This window comes from Zosterops lateralis (assembly GCF_965231275.1).
Source record: "Zosterops lateralis genome assembly, chromosome: Z".
NCBI classification, from domain to species: Eukaryota; Metazoa; Chordata; class Aves; order Passeriformes; family Zosteropidae; genus Zosterops; species Zosterops lateralis.
The window spans coordinates 2536103-2551064 of NC_139800.1; the positions used below are offsets into that span (position 1 = coordinate 2536103).

General features: G+C 41.8%; 2 protein-coding genes across 3 annotated transcripts in view; both read left to right on the top strand.

Annotated features, from left to right (window-relative positions):
• Positions 1-8416, top strand: part of ST8SIA5 (ST8 alpha-N-acetyl-neuraminide alpha-2,8-sialyltransferase 5) — a 50336-nt gene extending 41920 nt beyond the window's left edge. For both annotated transcript variants that reach the window (XM_083882946.1, XM_083882947.1), the window contains one exon: positions 914-8416. In XM_083882946.1, the coding sequence (XP_083739072.1) occupies positions 914-1376 (463 nt within the window). In that variant the 3' untranslated portion in view covers positions 1377-8416. The remainder of the gene's footprint in view (positions 1-913) is intronic.
• Positions 2732-14962, top strand: part of LOXHD1 (lipoxygenase homology PLAT domains 1) — a gene marked incomplete at both ends in the record, with an annotated part of 189042 nt that continues 176811 nt past the window's right edge. The window contains 2 exons of the mRNA XM_083883544.1: positions 2732-2750; positions 3051-3128. Of these exons, the coding sequence (XP_083739670.1) occupies positions 2732-2750; positions 3051-3128 (97 nt within the window). The remainder of the gene's footprint in view (positions 2751-3050; positions 3129-14962) is intronic.

A 14962-nucleotide genomic window follows, 5' to 3' on the forward strand; every position in this document is an offset into this window, starting at 1 on the left:
TTGAAGGTAAGAGGACTTTCAAAAAGCTGTGAAACAGAAAGAAATTTCAGAAAGAAATGGAAAGAAGAACTTAGAATTAGCTGCAATTGTGAGGTTTGAAAGCAGGAAAATGCTAAAGGTAAGAAGACTTTCTGAAAGCCGTGAAACAGAAACAGAAAGAGCCGGAGAACTTAGAAGTAGCTGCAGTTACAAGGCCTGAAAGTAGGAAAATACTGAAGGTAAGAAGACTTTCAGAAAGCTGTGAAACAGAAAGAAATTCCAGAAAGAAATAGAGCAGCAGAACTTAGAATTAGCTGCAGTTGCAAGACTTGAAAGTAGGAAAATACTAAAAATAAGAGGACTTTCAGAAAGCTGTGAAACAGAAATGGAAAAAGCAGAAGAAATTAGAATTAGCTGCAGTTGCAAGGCTTGAAAGTAGGAAAATACTAGAGGTAAGAAGACTTTCCGAAAGCTGTGAAACAGAAAGAAATTTCAGAAATAAATGTAAACGAGAACTTAGAATTAGGCTGCAATTGCAAGGCTTGAAAGTAGGAAAATACTAAAGGTAAGAGCACTTTCAGAAAGGTATGAAACAGAAAGAGCAGAACTTAGCTGCAATTGTGAGGCCCGAAAGAAGGAAAATACTAAAGGTAGGAAGAATTTCAGAAAGTTGTGAAACAGAGAGAAATTTCAGAAATAAATGGAAAGGAGAACTTAAAATTAGCTGCAATTGCAAGGCCTGAAAGTAGAAAAATACTGAAAGTAAGAGGACTTTCAGAAAACCGTGAAACAGAAAGAAATTTCAGAAATACATAGGAAGAACAGGAGAACTTAGAATTATCTGCAATTACAAGGCCTGAAAGCAGGAAAACCTACAACACTTCAGCAAATCAAGGGCTGAACATCACTCACACCCCCTCTCTCTCCCCCTCAGATTCCACAAGCTGGAGAAGTGGAGGAAGCCCTTCTACGACGTGCTGCAGGTGTACGAGAACGCCTCCGTGCTGCTGCCGGCCTTCTACAACACGCGCAACACGGACGTCTCCATCCGCGTCAAGTACGTGCTGGACGACTTCGAGTCCCAGCAGGCGGTTTATTACTTCCACCCCCAGTATCTCATCAACGTCTCGCGCTACTGGCTCGGCCAGGGCGTGCGGGCCAAGCGGGTCAGCACCGGGCTGATCCTGGTGACTGCAGCCCTGGAGCTCTGCGAGGAGGTCCACCTCTTTGGCTTCTGGGCTTTCCCCATGAACCCCTCAGGGATTTTTATAACTCATCACTACTACGACAACGTGAAGCCTCGCCCTGGCTTCCACGCCATGCCCTCGGAGATTTTCAACTTCCTCCACATGCACAGCAAGGGGATCCTGCGGGTTCACACGGGGACCTGCAGTTGACAAGACAAGGAGAGGCTGTGTTTAGAACGCGTGGCGGGAGCTCGATGGCTTGTGTAAGGTGTGGGAGGTTTTCGTTGTGCCCCGAGATTATGCAATAATTGTTTGATATAAATTTCATCAAGGCGTTGCATCCCATAAGATCTAGGATACCAGCATCTTTCCTGCTAGCAGAGTTGGGTCCGTAATAACAGTGTGGGAGAAGTAAAACTCCTGTGCCCCAGGGTACGCGCTGTCCTGGAAAGCAAATCGGATAAGAAGCACATTTACAATACATTTAGGGATAAATAGAGCACATTAATGTATTTGTCATTTCACTACGGAGAAAAGCACCAAACTTTTGAGGAAAAACAGCGGTGGAGAATTTTAGCATAGACCATAGAACTTACATAGGTTTCCGAATCAAGTACCTTGGGGTATCGCCAGATTTTATTGAACGCTCTGTTCTCTGGCCTCTAGTATTTTCAAAAACTCTTTAGCATTATAGCTTAATGGGGATATATAACTTAAAACCTTTGTTCTGTAATGTCACAAAGCGTTGATCAAAAATAGCAGATAGATGTGTTAGGAATAAACAAAATCACTTTACGAATTTTTCAGCCAGGATAGAACAGAATGTTGAACTCCCATTCACAGCAACAGGTAACTGTGTGAATCATGTTGTGATATTGTTTTAGTGATTGTTTCTTCTTCCTTCTGGCATCTTGCATTTCTGTCCTCCTCTGCTGATTGTGCTTCCTTTCTCCTTGTCTGTGATGCTTTCCATCTGGCTAACACATGGCAATGTGTGCACTTCCTCCTACAGCAACCATCTTCAGCATCATATTGAAGTCCTTGCTGGAGAAACAAGTTCCTTCACAAGGATTTCTTGAGAAGAAGAGCAAGGGGATAATATAGTTATATTTTACATGTTGATTTTTTCGTTCCGCATAAGATAGGAAAAAGACATTTCCTTGTTGATTTTTATTAAAGACTTTGTAGAAGTAGCTGAATGTTGATTCACTGTTGTGCAGGTTGAGTTAACACTTTCAGGTATCTGTAATAAGTTAATGTCAGGAAATGAAGTTAAAATTCAGAGAAGTTATTTTGTGGCTTAGATTATGATGCTTATTTTAAAATTATGCTTCTTGAGATGTCAAATGTCTTAATGTGGTGTTTTTGTATATTGAGAATGTTATTAGGATAGTAAAAGGGCTGGTGGTGTATTCTTTAAATGTCATCGGTGTAGCTCTGTCAGGTATGCCAAGCCTAATTTTTCACCTTCTACTGTTCAAAATCCTGAAGCAGAAGAGGTGCCACAAGTTGTTGGAGTTTATTTTGCTGTAGTAGGCTGCTGGTATGTGCCCTTTCATACTGGTATGGCTGCATACACAGGAGGTGAGGTTTGCTGCTTCAGCTCTGCTGGCATAGTTAAATGAACAGAGCTTTCCTGTCTAAGTTCTTAGTCTGAAGTACTAGGGCTGTTGCCTTGTCTTGTCTTACACAGATTGCAAGACCTTTGATCAAGGATTTGAAGTTTGAAGATCTGTATGAGGGATATTTTTTTTGTGGGCGGGGGGAGAGGGTTTAAATCCAAATATGGACTTGGATTTCGATTTTGTAATGCATGAATGCACAAAGCTTCTTTTAAAAGCCTCTGTGCTATGCTGAGAGCTCTGCAGCTTGCTCACACTACAGATAAAATGATCACAAAGAAAGTGAAAGCACGATGGTCACAATTTCAAAAGTCCCTGCTGGCCAGCAGTGACCTGGATGGTATGTGAGAGTGTATTTAATTTACACTAGGCTCCCGAGGTCTGATTGCCTTAGAAGTAACCTTGATGAAGGTGTCAGAACTCACCTGGGAAACACCAGGCAAGGGCAGGTGAAGGACCAGTGCTTAAGCTTAATATATTATTTGTGGTGTTGTGTTTTAGGTCTTAGAGTTACACTGCGTGTTATTGAGCACCCCCTCGTATTGTCTACCTGTGAAATAGGCAGCACACCCAAGACCCTGCAGGTGAAATGGTTTCCTTGATTCAATATGCAAAAAGAAGTGTTTTTCTGTGCTGTGTTCTGTAAATTTGTGTGCAAAGGGCTTTGACAATGAAGTGCTGTGATGAAAGTGCTATTTACAGAGCAATGTGACACTGCAGGTTGGCCGTCTCGCTGTGCATTAAGTTTTATGATAACAGTAATGACACTGAAGCTGGTACTTAGAGCCCTTACTCCTTATTCTGCCTGAGTTTTGGGACTAGTAGTGGCTTCAGGTTTGCTTTGCTGCTGCTGCTCTGCTAAGGTTACCTTCTTTAGTAAGAGATTTTTCTTTACTATGGTGATCGAAGTGAACAAAATCCACTGGAAGGAGTCTGATAGGTTGCAAAAGGCACTTCAAAAAAGATGGGAAAGCACTTAAGAAGCATCCATATGTTGATAGAAATAGTGCAAATCCCTCTTTTTAGTTGCAAGAAATCCTTTTGGACAGACAAAAGGATGAGCAAAACTGCATTTACAGTTAATCTGTAATTACAGAGTCACAGACATTTCCTTTCCATTGTTTGCTTCATATAGATGAGCAATGTAAATTCACTGTAATAAGTGCAGTTTTACTGTGTTTAGATTTTTGATCGCTTATAAATCTATAGCTACTATATTTTTTTAAATGATTTTAAGAAGTGTGTGCAGGATACTTGCACGTATGCACCAAAGGCCCAATCTTGCCACATTTATCTGAAAAGAGCCCCCATTCAGGTGGGTGGGTATTTTATTTGTGTAGGGACTGCAGAAACAGGCCCAGGTATTTCTGTGAAGGTGTACATAGGTGTACAGTTAGATATAAGGAATGACTTGCAAGCCAGAAAGATAATTAATGAAATATATATATAAAATAGTCCTCGAGATGAAATGCATATTGCAACATGTTCACTTTCTAATTAATTTTTCAGGTATTGCTCAAAAATGATTGCAAAACCATGGCATTTGTCAGAAATGCCATGTTCGGAAGGGCTTTTGCAGAAAGAAGGACCCTCCTTGTTTTCTGCCATCATTCTTTTGTGTGCTGAACATAAGAAAATATTCTTTTGACATAAATAATTTGTCTGAATTTGGGACTGGTTTTTGTTTTCCCTTCTCCCATGCATTCAAAGTTCCAAATGTCCAATCTTAACCTTTGAACAATGTGATAGTTGAGTGATAAAAAGCTACTGTCAGGTGTGTTTGCTGCAAGTAAAAGATGTGTGTAGCATGTTGTGCTTTCCCAGAGAAAAGGCTTCAGGCCCCAGAGAAATCTTCCCCACCAAATAATTCTGATCTGTCCATGAAGAAAGGCTGTCAGCTGCCTGGTACCACATCCTGAGCTTGAGCTGTAATCTCAGCTGTGCTGCTGAGGATATGAAGCCTGAGACAGGGAGAGAGAAAATATTATGGCTTAATCCTCAGTTCCTCACATTATTTAGGAGAATCCCTTAAGAAGTTCCTGATATCTGCATACACTGGCAATGAAAGTTCAGTTGGAAATCATAGCTAGGACTGCTTTGACTTTATTGTCAGGTCAACAGAGGAGGCTTATGATTCTGCCAGTGCTGTCATCAAAGGGAAGGAAGTATTTAGCTGGAATAGTTTAGCTGATTGCTCTTGATTTATGAAATCCAACTTTGCTGTTGGACAGAATGGCTTCAATGGCGATAGGGCCATTATAATATTTTAGCATATTTCCTGTGATTGCAGCAGAGTTGTCAAAGCCAGCTCATGAATTGCAAAAGGGAGAACCATGCCGTGACAGCTCCTCCTGCTGCTGTCTCAAAGAGAAAGCGGCACTGTGCTGAGCAGGTCTGTGTTCTCCTGGAGAAACAATGTGAAGGGAATATAGGAGACTGGAAACACAGCTCTGCTCCAGAGCCTTTAATGCTGTGGAATAACACAGCAGAAACAACAAATGGAGTTTCACTGCTCGCAACAATCAAGGGGCGATTGTTGGTGGAATCCTCCAGTCCTCGAAAAATCCACCCCTCTTTCAGGCTGGGCTGATGATGAATTAAAGGTGCCTGGGGAGGGCCAGATGTAGTAGACGGAAGGAAATCAGCTCCAGGAATAGTCCCCTCCGTGGGTGTTTGGTGAATCAGTGGAAGTGTTGCTCAAGCCTTGAAGGCAGCAGCGCTGGTGGTGACGCAGCTGCGTGGGTGGGCTGCCCCTGCTCAGCCCTCCCTGGCAGCCAGGAGCAGTCTCTGCTTTGTCTGAGGTGGGCAAAACACTGACAGGTAGGGAATCTGTCCTTTCTGACCTTCTGAGGCTTGTCCACTTGTCTGCTTGGGGAGTGGAGGGCTCTGAAATGGGGCTTTTCCTCCTGATCCCACTCGCATTTGAGTGTGCAGAGAGCCTTGGAGGTTTTTCAAGTACAGGGAAAAGGGAACAGCAAAATTTGGCAACCCCTAAATGGACAAGTTCCCTGGGAAATACTGTAGTGAGCTGAGGTTTCAAAAAAAAGAAGTCAGTATTTATGCTTAGGATCTTTACAAAATCCAGTGAAGGGTGTGGAAATTTTGGTGTGCTCCAGAAATGAGCCTTGATCATAGGCAAGAAGAGCAGCCTCTTGTTTTCCCCTCACTTGATTTCAGACACACATTTTAGTATGCTTTAGATGCAGTGCAGCAGCAATACCATGTTTTTTAATGGTGTGAGTTAAGAACAAGCTTCTCTGGAAGCAGAAGTGTTGTGACTGTCACTCTCCCTTCCAGATTTCATCAATTCATCTTTTCAAACTCATCTATGCAAAGCATTTCATCATGGTTGTGTAAATCATACATGAGCCCTCTGTACCTGGCACTATGTATGTGAACCACAGGCCTCAGGAAAAGAGAGGGTTTTTTTCTGCTTGCTTTAAAATACCAGCATGGAATTTGTCAGTGATATGAATGTGTTCAAGGCAGGATGCAGCCCACTACCTTTGAAGCCAACACAACATTCACATTTGGGTTCAGCAGAAAGAAAATTCAGGCCTTATGTCAGTGCTTGTAAGTCAAGCCAATTACCTGCATCTCCCCAAAAAACCTCTCCCAGATTATTATCATTTTGTGTCTTGTTACCATCCTGTCTAATGTGGGTGAGCCTTCTTGGCATCTTGTGTTGTCTGCATGGTATTTAAAAAAAAAAGAAAAAAAGAAAAAAAAAAAGGATTCTATTCAAAACTGAAATTGTACTTAAGTGCTTTTTAAAATAAACTTAAGAGAAATCCAAATGTTCAAGAGGCATTAGGTTGTCCCAGGCTGACAGCACCTCCAATGCTCCCCAGAGCTCTGAGCATCCAACAAACATCAGAAATGAGGGACTGGGCCACAGTGGGAAGCCTAAAGAAAGACAAATCTGCCTCGATGCTTCAAGGATTGAAAGATGTAAATATGTTACCAGCGTGTCTGACTTTCTGTTTAGAAGCCATAGATGTTCTCAGTGTTTGATCTTCGGGTAAGCTGATGTACATTTTTAACTGTACTAATCACTGTAAAATGTGTTAGCATGTGAAACAGTGACAAATTAAGCCAGAAAAAATCAGATACTGTGTTGGCTGTTTCTCGAGATGTTTGTTGTACCTGAAACTGTCTGATGGACCAAGACACTGAAGTATCTCCAGTGCTCCATATGCCTTGTGAAGACTCTGGTTATTGCCTTCTTGGCAGTGTGGAACAGGCAGAATTAATCCCTATTTGTTGACCTTGTGTTGGCCAACTGATACACACTTTTGTGTGCATTATTGCCTGTCCCCTTACAGATGAGGAAAGTAGGAAAACTCCCTTCTCTCTCTGGGGCAGGACAAAAATCTGGTGATTTTTTCTTCATTTCTGGGCCTTCCTTGCTGTCAACCATGAGGCTCCTGATCAAACCTCTGTATTGAGCCCATGTAAATTGTACTGAAAAACTGCTGCCTGTTGAATATATCCTTGGTTTTCACCTGGTGGGAAGCAAATGCTTAGTTTGGGAATACTGGAGTAAAACTTTGTGTCTTCATTATAGGGGAGCTTGGGCTATGACAAAAAAAAAAAAAGCTGTTTCATGTTTGTTGTTTATGTAAGGAGGTGGCAGTGGAGGTGGAGAAATCCATGCAGGGTCATGTTGGTTTTATGATGATGTTAATCTTTTGTGTCCTTTGACTGACCTTTATTTTGTCAACCTTACACCTTGTAATTTTGGCTTATTATTGTTTCTGTAGCTGTATTATGGTTGTGATAGAAAGCCTATCAATTGCTGTAAGCCATAACTAGAACAGTAATCAGGGTTTTTTGGTTCTGTTTTTTTTTTTTCTTTTTTTTTTTTTTTTGGTCTGTGTCACTGTGTTTGAAAGATGATTTAATTCTATTGAATAAACAAATCACTTTAACAGTTTTCTGGGAAAAGCAATCTTTGGGCCAGTTATTGTGCCTTCAAACTGATTTTGTATTTTCTGCTGTTCCATGTCTCTGAACAGGGGGAGTTGGAAGCTTGGCTGGTAGAAATTGGTTCACAAAACTAGAGAATGCCACTGTGGAATTATATGATGGTATAGTATCATATATAGATAAGTATATTTAGGGTTAGGCAACAATACAAATTGAGAATTTGATAATTTGATCACTGAATATTCAGTATATGTTCTGGAATTTTGTCTATAAAATATCTAGACACAGTAAGGTAATGTATTACTGGAAGTAGCAATCTGTGCACAGACAGCCTTTGAAAAGCCTCTGCAATCCCTGGGATTTGCCTACTTACACCTTCCTAATAGCTATGTCCTTTAATGTCTTCATCCTTCATATAAAATCATCCCCTTTGGATCTGGTCTGTCTTATTCATCCTCAGACTTTCAAGCTTACACTTCCATCAATATTCTCAGAGACTTAAAATATAGATGTAAAAATATTTGCGGTAATGCATGCTAGCAGATGAAACAACCATCTATTTTTTTGAAACTGGGTGTTTCCCCAATTGCCATTTCATTGTTCCTGGATTATAAACCGAAATGGGAGTACGTAACAGAAATAATACAATCTGGGTATTAGTGCTGGTATAAGGAAAATGTAAATGACTTTGAAGATGCAGAGCTGTGGTGAACGCTGGAGGAATCAGCCCTCATTCTTGCTGACATTAAAACTGATGGATGTACTTCCTTCCCCCAGATGCTTGTGATTATTGTTAGTGATTATTCAATCAAGGAGAGGAAGCATGTGGAGAGGGAAAAATGAATAGACAAATTGACACTGGATGATATAATTTCTGTCTATCAGGCTGCAAATTGCTCGGCTAAGCAAGCAATCAAAGAATGGCTAATTTCCTAAAGCCTGCAGCATCCGTCATTTTCCTCAGTGGCATTTGCAGCCTTGGCTCTGTGAAAGTCTCCATAAAAAGCTGTAGTGAATTACAGAGATGTTTCACCACAGTCTGACAGTGCCCAGAAGTGGGCACTTAGGGAAAGAGCAGAAGAAACAGGGGAAATAATAAATGGCCCTTCTGCTGGTATTCCCTCAGACTGGTATTGACAGCTTGTATTTTTGGCCTCGGCAGTGCTGTGCAGTACTGAGTGTCAGATTTCAGCTCTGTGTTCCTGATGAAGTGTGGTTTTTTCTGCTTTTCTGAGCTCCCAAGGATGCCCAGCAAGATGTTTTTGGGTTGTGGTCTCTGCCAGATGGAGCCAGGGCAGGTACTGACCTTCCTTCTCCCAGAAGAGGCACCACAGAGAGCACTTCTTGGAATGAAAGTTTTATGAATCCCTATTTATCTTCTGCTTTCTTTTTTCTTTTTTTTCTTTTTCTTTCTCTCATTTTTTTCTATATTTTAATTTTTTTTTTTTTTCCTAGCACTGCTAACCAAAATCTGCTCCTGGGTGGTGAAGTGCTAGCAATCAGGAAATTTATCACTTAGTTGTTTTCTTGCTCTACATCTTCAGTCATCTTTTAGTCATCCTGATGGATCTGACTAGAAGAATAAACATTGTAATCCATAAAGAAACTACTGTCCATCACAGAGGGGTAAAATACTACATTAAGTGCTGCCGAAGGCACTTTTTAGGTAGAGAAGATGCTGCTTGCAAGGCTGTCAATGCTAAAGTTGCCAATGAGGAGGATTTCAGACCCCACTCACTTTTTTCTTAAAACTTTTGATTTAGTAAGTTCAGGTTTTAGCCCACAGCTGAGGGCATGAGCACTTTGTTGAAGGTGAGTAGAGACTTCTGTAGACCTCAGAGACAATAATGGAACCTCTGGGTTGTACAGAGGTCCTTGCTGTCTGGATAGCTGGTCCCACAGGGGAGGGACAAGAGGGTCTTGGGATTCCACTGAATTCCTGGGATTCAGTTCTGCCTTTTGAGAACCCCAGACATGCTGATGAATTAAGGGCCTTCCAGATACAAGATGCAGATGCAAGGTGTGCTGCCAGGCCTGGGAGAGTGTGACAAAATTCCTCCACAAAAAACCAGCTTTCTCTGGGTTTTATTACAACTTTAGAAGCAATAAGGGCTAAAATCCACTGTTTTCCCTTCATGGGATATCTTTTGTTTATTTTTGCAAGGAACAGATTTTGTCAGCCTTAAAAACAGCCACACTGTCAGTTTTAGCAGTCTTTCTGCCTTGCTGGGCTGAGAGTCAGATTTTGGAGGGTGAAATTCACCCTTCCCTCAGATGAGGTGAGGGAAATGCCATTGAGATATCTGAGCTGGTGTCTGCAGCTTCAAGTGAACATTTTTGTTTGCTGATTGGCACTGGGGAAAGCCATGGTCTGCACTCAGGTCAGGCAGGCAAAATTTCAGGCCCTGGAAGTTAATCTTGGTGACATCTGTATTTCTAAGCACGTTCTTTCCCCTTGAGAAGGGCTGAGGCACTGAGGGAGCCTGATAATTTTGCAAATAATTTGCCATTTTTACTGCTCAACACAGACACCAGCAGGCGATAAAATTAAGTACTGAGTCCCTAATGCCCTGCTCTTTGGAGGTTTCCATGAGCATGTGGTGCAGGATGATAAATATGGAATATGTGTCCCTTCTCTCTGAAAAGATTAGTGTTTCATGAAGCACTATGTACTCAGATTTTTTTTTTTTTTTTTTTTTTTTTTTTTTTTTTTTTTTTTTTTTTTAAATTTCAGATCTGTCTCCCTAGTAAAGTCTTTAATAAATCTCTCACAAATTTTCCTTCATGTGGCAACACTGGGGAAGGATTTGTAATAGTGATGAATTTCAATTTCTCCTTATGTGGAAACTGGTTGAATAGGCTCTTTGGATGGTGGTGGGAATGAGAATTAACCACCCTCAGATATTTCTCTTTGTCCTTGATAGACAATCAGTTGCTTGTGCAGAATTACTGAGTCCAGATCATTGGACATGTACGTGCCCCCCTCTCCTTCTGAGATTTGGGTGTGCAGCCACAATCCCTTGAAGGGAACATAGGATCATAAAGTCATCACTGTTGAAAAAGGTCTTTAATATCTTCAATTCCTGCCATCAGCCCAACACCACCACCATCTTCACCATGAACCACATCTTCAAGTGTCACACACACACATTTTTAGAGCATTTCCAGGCTTGGAGACTCCACCACTTCCCTGGGTGCTCTGTTCCAATGCTTTACAACCCTTGACATGAAATATTTTTTTCATAGCATCCAATCTAAACATCTAAATATCTTACTGCAGGTTGCTGTATTCATCAGCTCCCTTCTCCTATTCCAGTGGGATGAGTCTCACTGCTCCTCCTGCCTATTTCTGGGAATCTTGTTTGCATTCTCTGCAAGGGAATATGGATGTGGTTCTGCCAGAGCACATTATTCCAGAAAAACTTTGCTCCATAGCAATCTCAAGGCTGCTGTTTATGGCCTGGGGGAATCTTTCTGCTTCCTTTTCTTCCCAGAAGCAGAAGGGAGACAGGAGGATTGGACAGGGGCTCTGCACATCACCCTGCACCACTCTCAGACCAGCCCCAGAATTGGGCTTGGTCTGACCTTCAGCAGAAGGTGCACTTTTAAATGTATTTCTTTTTCTCCTTAGCACTCACAGGTCATGGCTCTTTGGTCTTTCTGCCCTTGTAGCCTCTTACAATGAGTTGTACACAGCAAGGAGGTGTTTGGAACAGAGGGGTATCCCTGGGTTTTCCATTCTTATGGGAGCAGAGAGGTCCTTGAGGCACTCCCATTGCTTCAGGATTGGCTGTGGCAGGAGTACATGAGCCAGTGCTATTTGTGGTGATAAATATCATGGAATCATAGAATGGATTGGGTTGGAGGGGGCCTAAACCCCATCCAGCCCCATCCCCAGCCATGGGACAGGGACATCTTCCACTGTCCCAGGCTGCTCCAAGCCCTGTCCAGCCTGGCCTTGGACACTGCCAGGGATCCAGGGGCAGCCACAGCTGCTCTGGAGTGCCCAGACCCTCACAGCAAGAAATTCCTTCCCAGCATCCCATCTGGCCTTTCCCTCTGGCAGTTCAAGGCTTGGTCTCTGCTTTTGTTGAAATTGAGCCCCAGAGTTAGAAGGTGGAAGGGTGAGACTGATAGACACTGACAGGCCACTTACACAGCATATTCTGTAAGAAATCATCTCAATAGGCACTGTTTACTCCAAATAGATCTGCAGACATTTTACCAGGCAGATGCTAAACTTTGTCACAGAGAAGAGGCTGATAAGACACGTACAAACGCAACTCCGTGATTCTCCGAAGAAAGTGGCATGTATTTGCATTTTTATAAGCTCTTATCATTAAATGTTTTGGGTGAGTTTTTAACCATCTCACCAGATGCTGACTGTCCTCAGCAGGGTCTTTAATGCACGAGCTGTGTGCCTTTATGGCACAGATCATCTCCATCTCCTCTGCTGAGTATTTTTGGCCACCCCGAGTGCAAACCTTTTCTAAGTATTGCTAAGCTGTTGCTTGAAAAAATATATTTTTATGATTAGAAAACTTTGTAGCTGCAAGAGCAAAAGATTTGATTTCTGGGGATTAATTAACCTTTATGTAAATGAGTTTTTCATCTATTAGCCTTTTGATTTTTAATTCTATATGCACAACCAGCAGGAAAAAGCAAGCAAGATGCACTCACTGAGCAATCAAATATGACATTAAAATAGTTTGGCCCTGCCTCCTTATCCTAAGTAAGATTATTTTTTATTAAAAACTGTTGTTTTCTGTTAAATAATTTTTATAGCATGATCATGACTATTTAAAGGAGCTTGCTATGAAGGACAGCTCATTGTAAATCCATCCATAAATCACACAGACTTGGATGGATCTAGTCGAGTTGTTGGCCTTGACTGTCTCTCTTTTAGGTCTAATCATATTCTTTGCACAAGAAAACCAAATCTGCCTCATCTCACAGTGTCATGTTTCATCATTTTTGATTGAAAAATGAACTTTCTGCCAAGCAGAGGGCTCAGCCCAGCTTTTTCTAAAGCTGCTGTCAAGATCTTGCTTGCTGAACATTTGAGCCACAACCCCAATGTGAAAAGGCCCTGGCAAATGAAGGGGTGAGAACTTGTCCCTTTGTCCATTGATTTCCAGCAGCCTTAGGAGCACTAATGAACACAGCTGTGTGTTGCTCACATTCTCCATTTACACATGGAAATGCAGAGACAGAGAGAAGCTGAGTCTGTGCCTCCTGCAAATTCAGAGCAACAATTCTCGGTGTGAAATGAGTCTCTAGCAGCTTCAGGCATGTCCAGGGTAGACACAAACTGTGAGCTCCTTGTCAAAGCTCTGTTTAGCAGAAATGCACCCCAGATTTATCAGCAGGTGTTGGGTTTGTTCCCTGCAAAAGGCACCAGTCTGATGGCAGTTTTCCTGATCACCATCCTGCCTTTGTTCTGCCTCCTGTGGAGGCACCAGGGCTAAATGGAGATGTCATCCCACACCTTTCCAGGGGCTAAAGTTGGGTATTGCTCTCTCTGAAAGATGAACTCCTGTCCTTGAAGAGATCTGCTATAAAATAAAATAAAATAAAATAAAATAAAATAAAATAAAATAAAATAAAATAAAATAAAAATTGGGCTGACCCTAAGCTTGGAGCTGATTTGCATAACTCCAGAACATCCAGCTGATCTGTGGAAGCTGTAATTTAGGAAGCACCTTTATCCCCACAGAGCCAGCTTGTGTTGCAGAGCAGTTTGTGCTCATGATATGGGCTCTGATATTGGGACGTAATTGCTTTTCTAATATCCATGTATTATTTACACCATGCTACTGTTGTGAACTCCTTCTGACTCCAGATCTCTTGTTGCTGTAATGTATTTATTAGAGCAATGCAAGGTCAGGCTAACCTCCACTACTTGTCTGTAAATGACCCAGCAGAAACCAATAGTTTTAGTGCTGGAACATTGATGTAAGTGAGACACAAATCAGGACCCTGGAGTATTAATTTACTTCATTGCCATATCTTTATAGATGGTTATTAAGCGCTTAACTATTAACTATTAATGTTGCTGCTTTGTTTATTACACAGAGATATGTCTTAAGTGTTTCCTGGGTATTTTTTCAGGAGAAGGGCTTCAAGAGAAAACAGATCAAGACAGACACATGAAAGATGACTGGATCAACAATGAGTGGGACAACATTAGTCTTCAAATTCTAACTAGAGTTGGTTAATACCTTTTCAAACCACAGTCCAGAAATCGAAATATATAAACATGATCCTGCAGAAAACATTTCAGATTATTCTGATTTTCTTCCATGTGAAATTACAGACTAGGGTGGGCTGAGGGGAGTGTGAGGGCTTAGCTGGCTTAAAATCTAATTCAAAAATATTAATGTAGTCGGCTCTGTCATGCAAGGAACAGCACAGGAAAATGTCATGCTGAGACATTCCGAGACACAGTTTATAATTTGCCCTGTTCATATCTGAGGGGATAATGTTCCTGCTCACCACCTACTCATTCCTTTCCTTGCTCTGAGCATGTTGTCACTGCCTTTATCCTCAAGGACACATCCTCAAATGTTCCACATCTCCACCTGTGCTAATCATGGATCCCTAAGTCACCCAGGGGCAATTTCCTCTATCACTATCTGAGAGCCTGATTATGGATTACTGATGCTCCTGTGGGATGGAAGCTGCTCAAAACCCCCCAGGTCTGGCTGTGTGAGACAGTTTGGGGTGCCAGAAGCCTCTCACAGCCCTTGTGTGTGCTGGGCCACCCATCCTGGCTCTGCAGGGTGGCTCCTCATGGCCATTCCCTCACAAGAAGGTCTGTTTTAACAGCAAAATATCTCAGGAATTGTCCCCAAGCCACTCAGCTGAGCTGAGTTTTGTGTAAATGAGGCACACTTGCTCTGCTCTTTGTTGAATTCCACAGCTCAAGTTGACAATGGCCTCGCTGCTTCTCTGATGGAACATCCCCTTCATCCCACCAATGCCTCTGCCTGCTTTGACCAAGGGTAGCCCACCTACTTTTATGCTTTTCTGACTTTTTGAGGGGTTTTCTCTGGTGTTAAATATACATCCAGGGGATGTAACTGCTGCCAGATCAAAGGGACGCCAAATGAACCACACGGAAAAATGAAAAAAATTCACAAGTTCAAATTGTATTATTTAATGAGGATATTAATGCAGTGCCTGGGTAGCAGTTTTTCCTCTCACTATCACAGTCAATGAGACTGATATGAAAAACACCTAAAA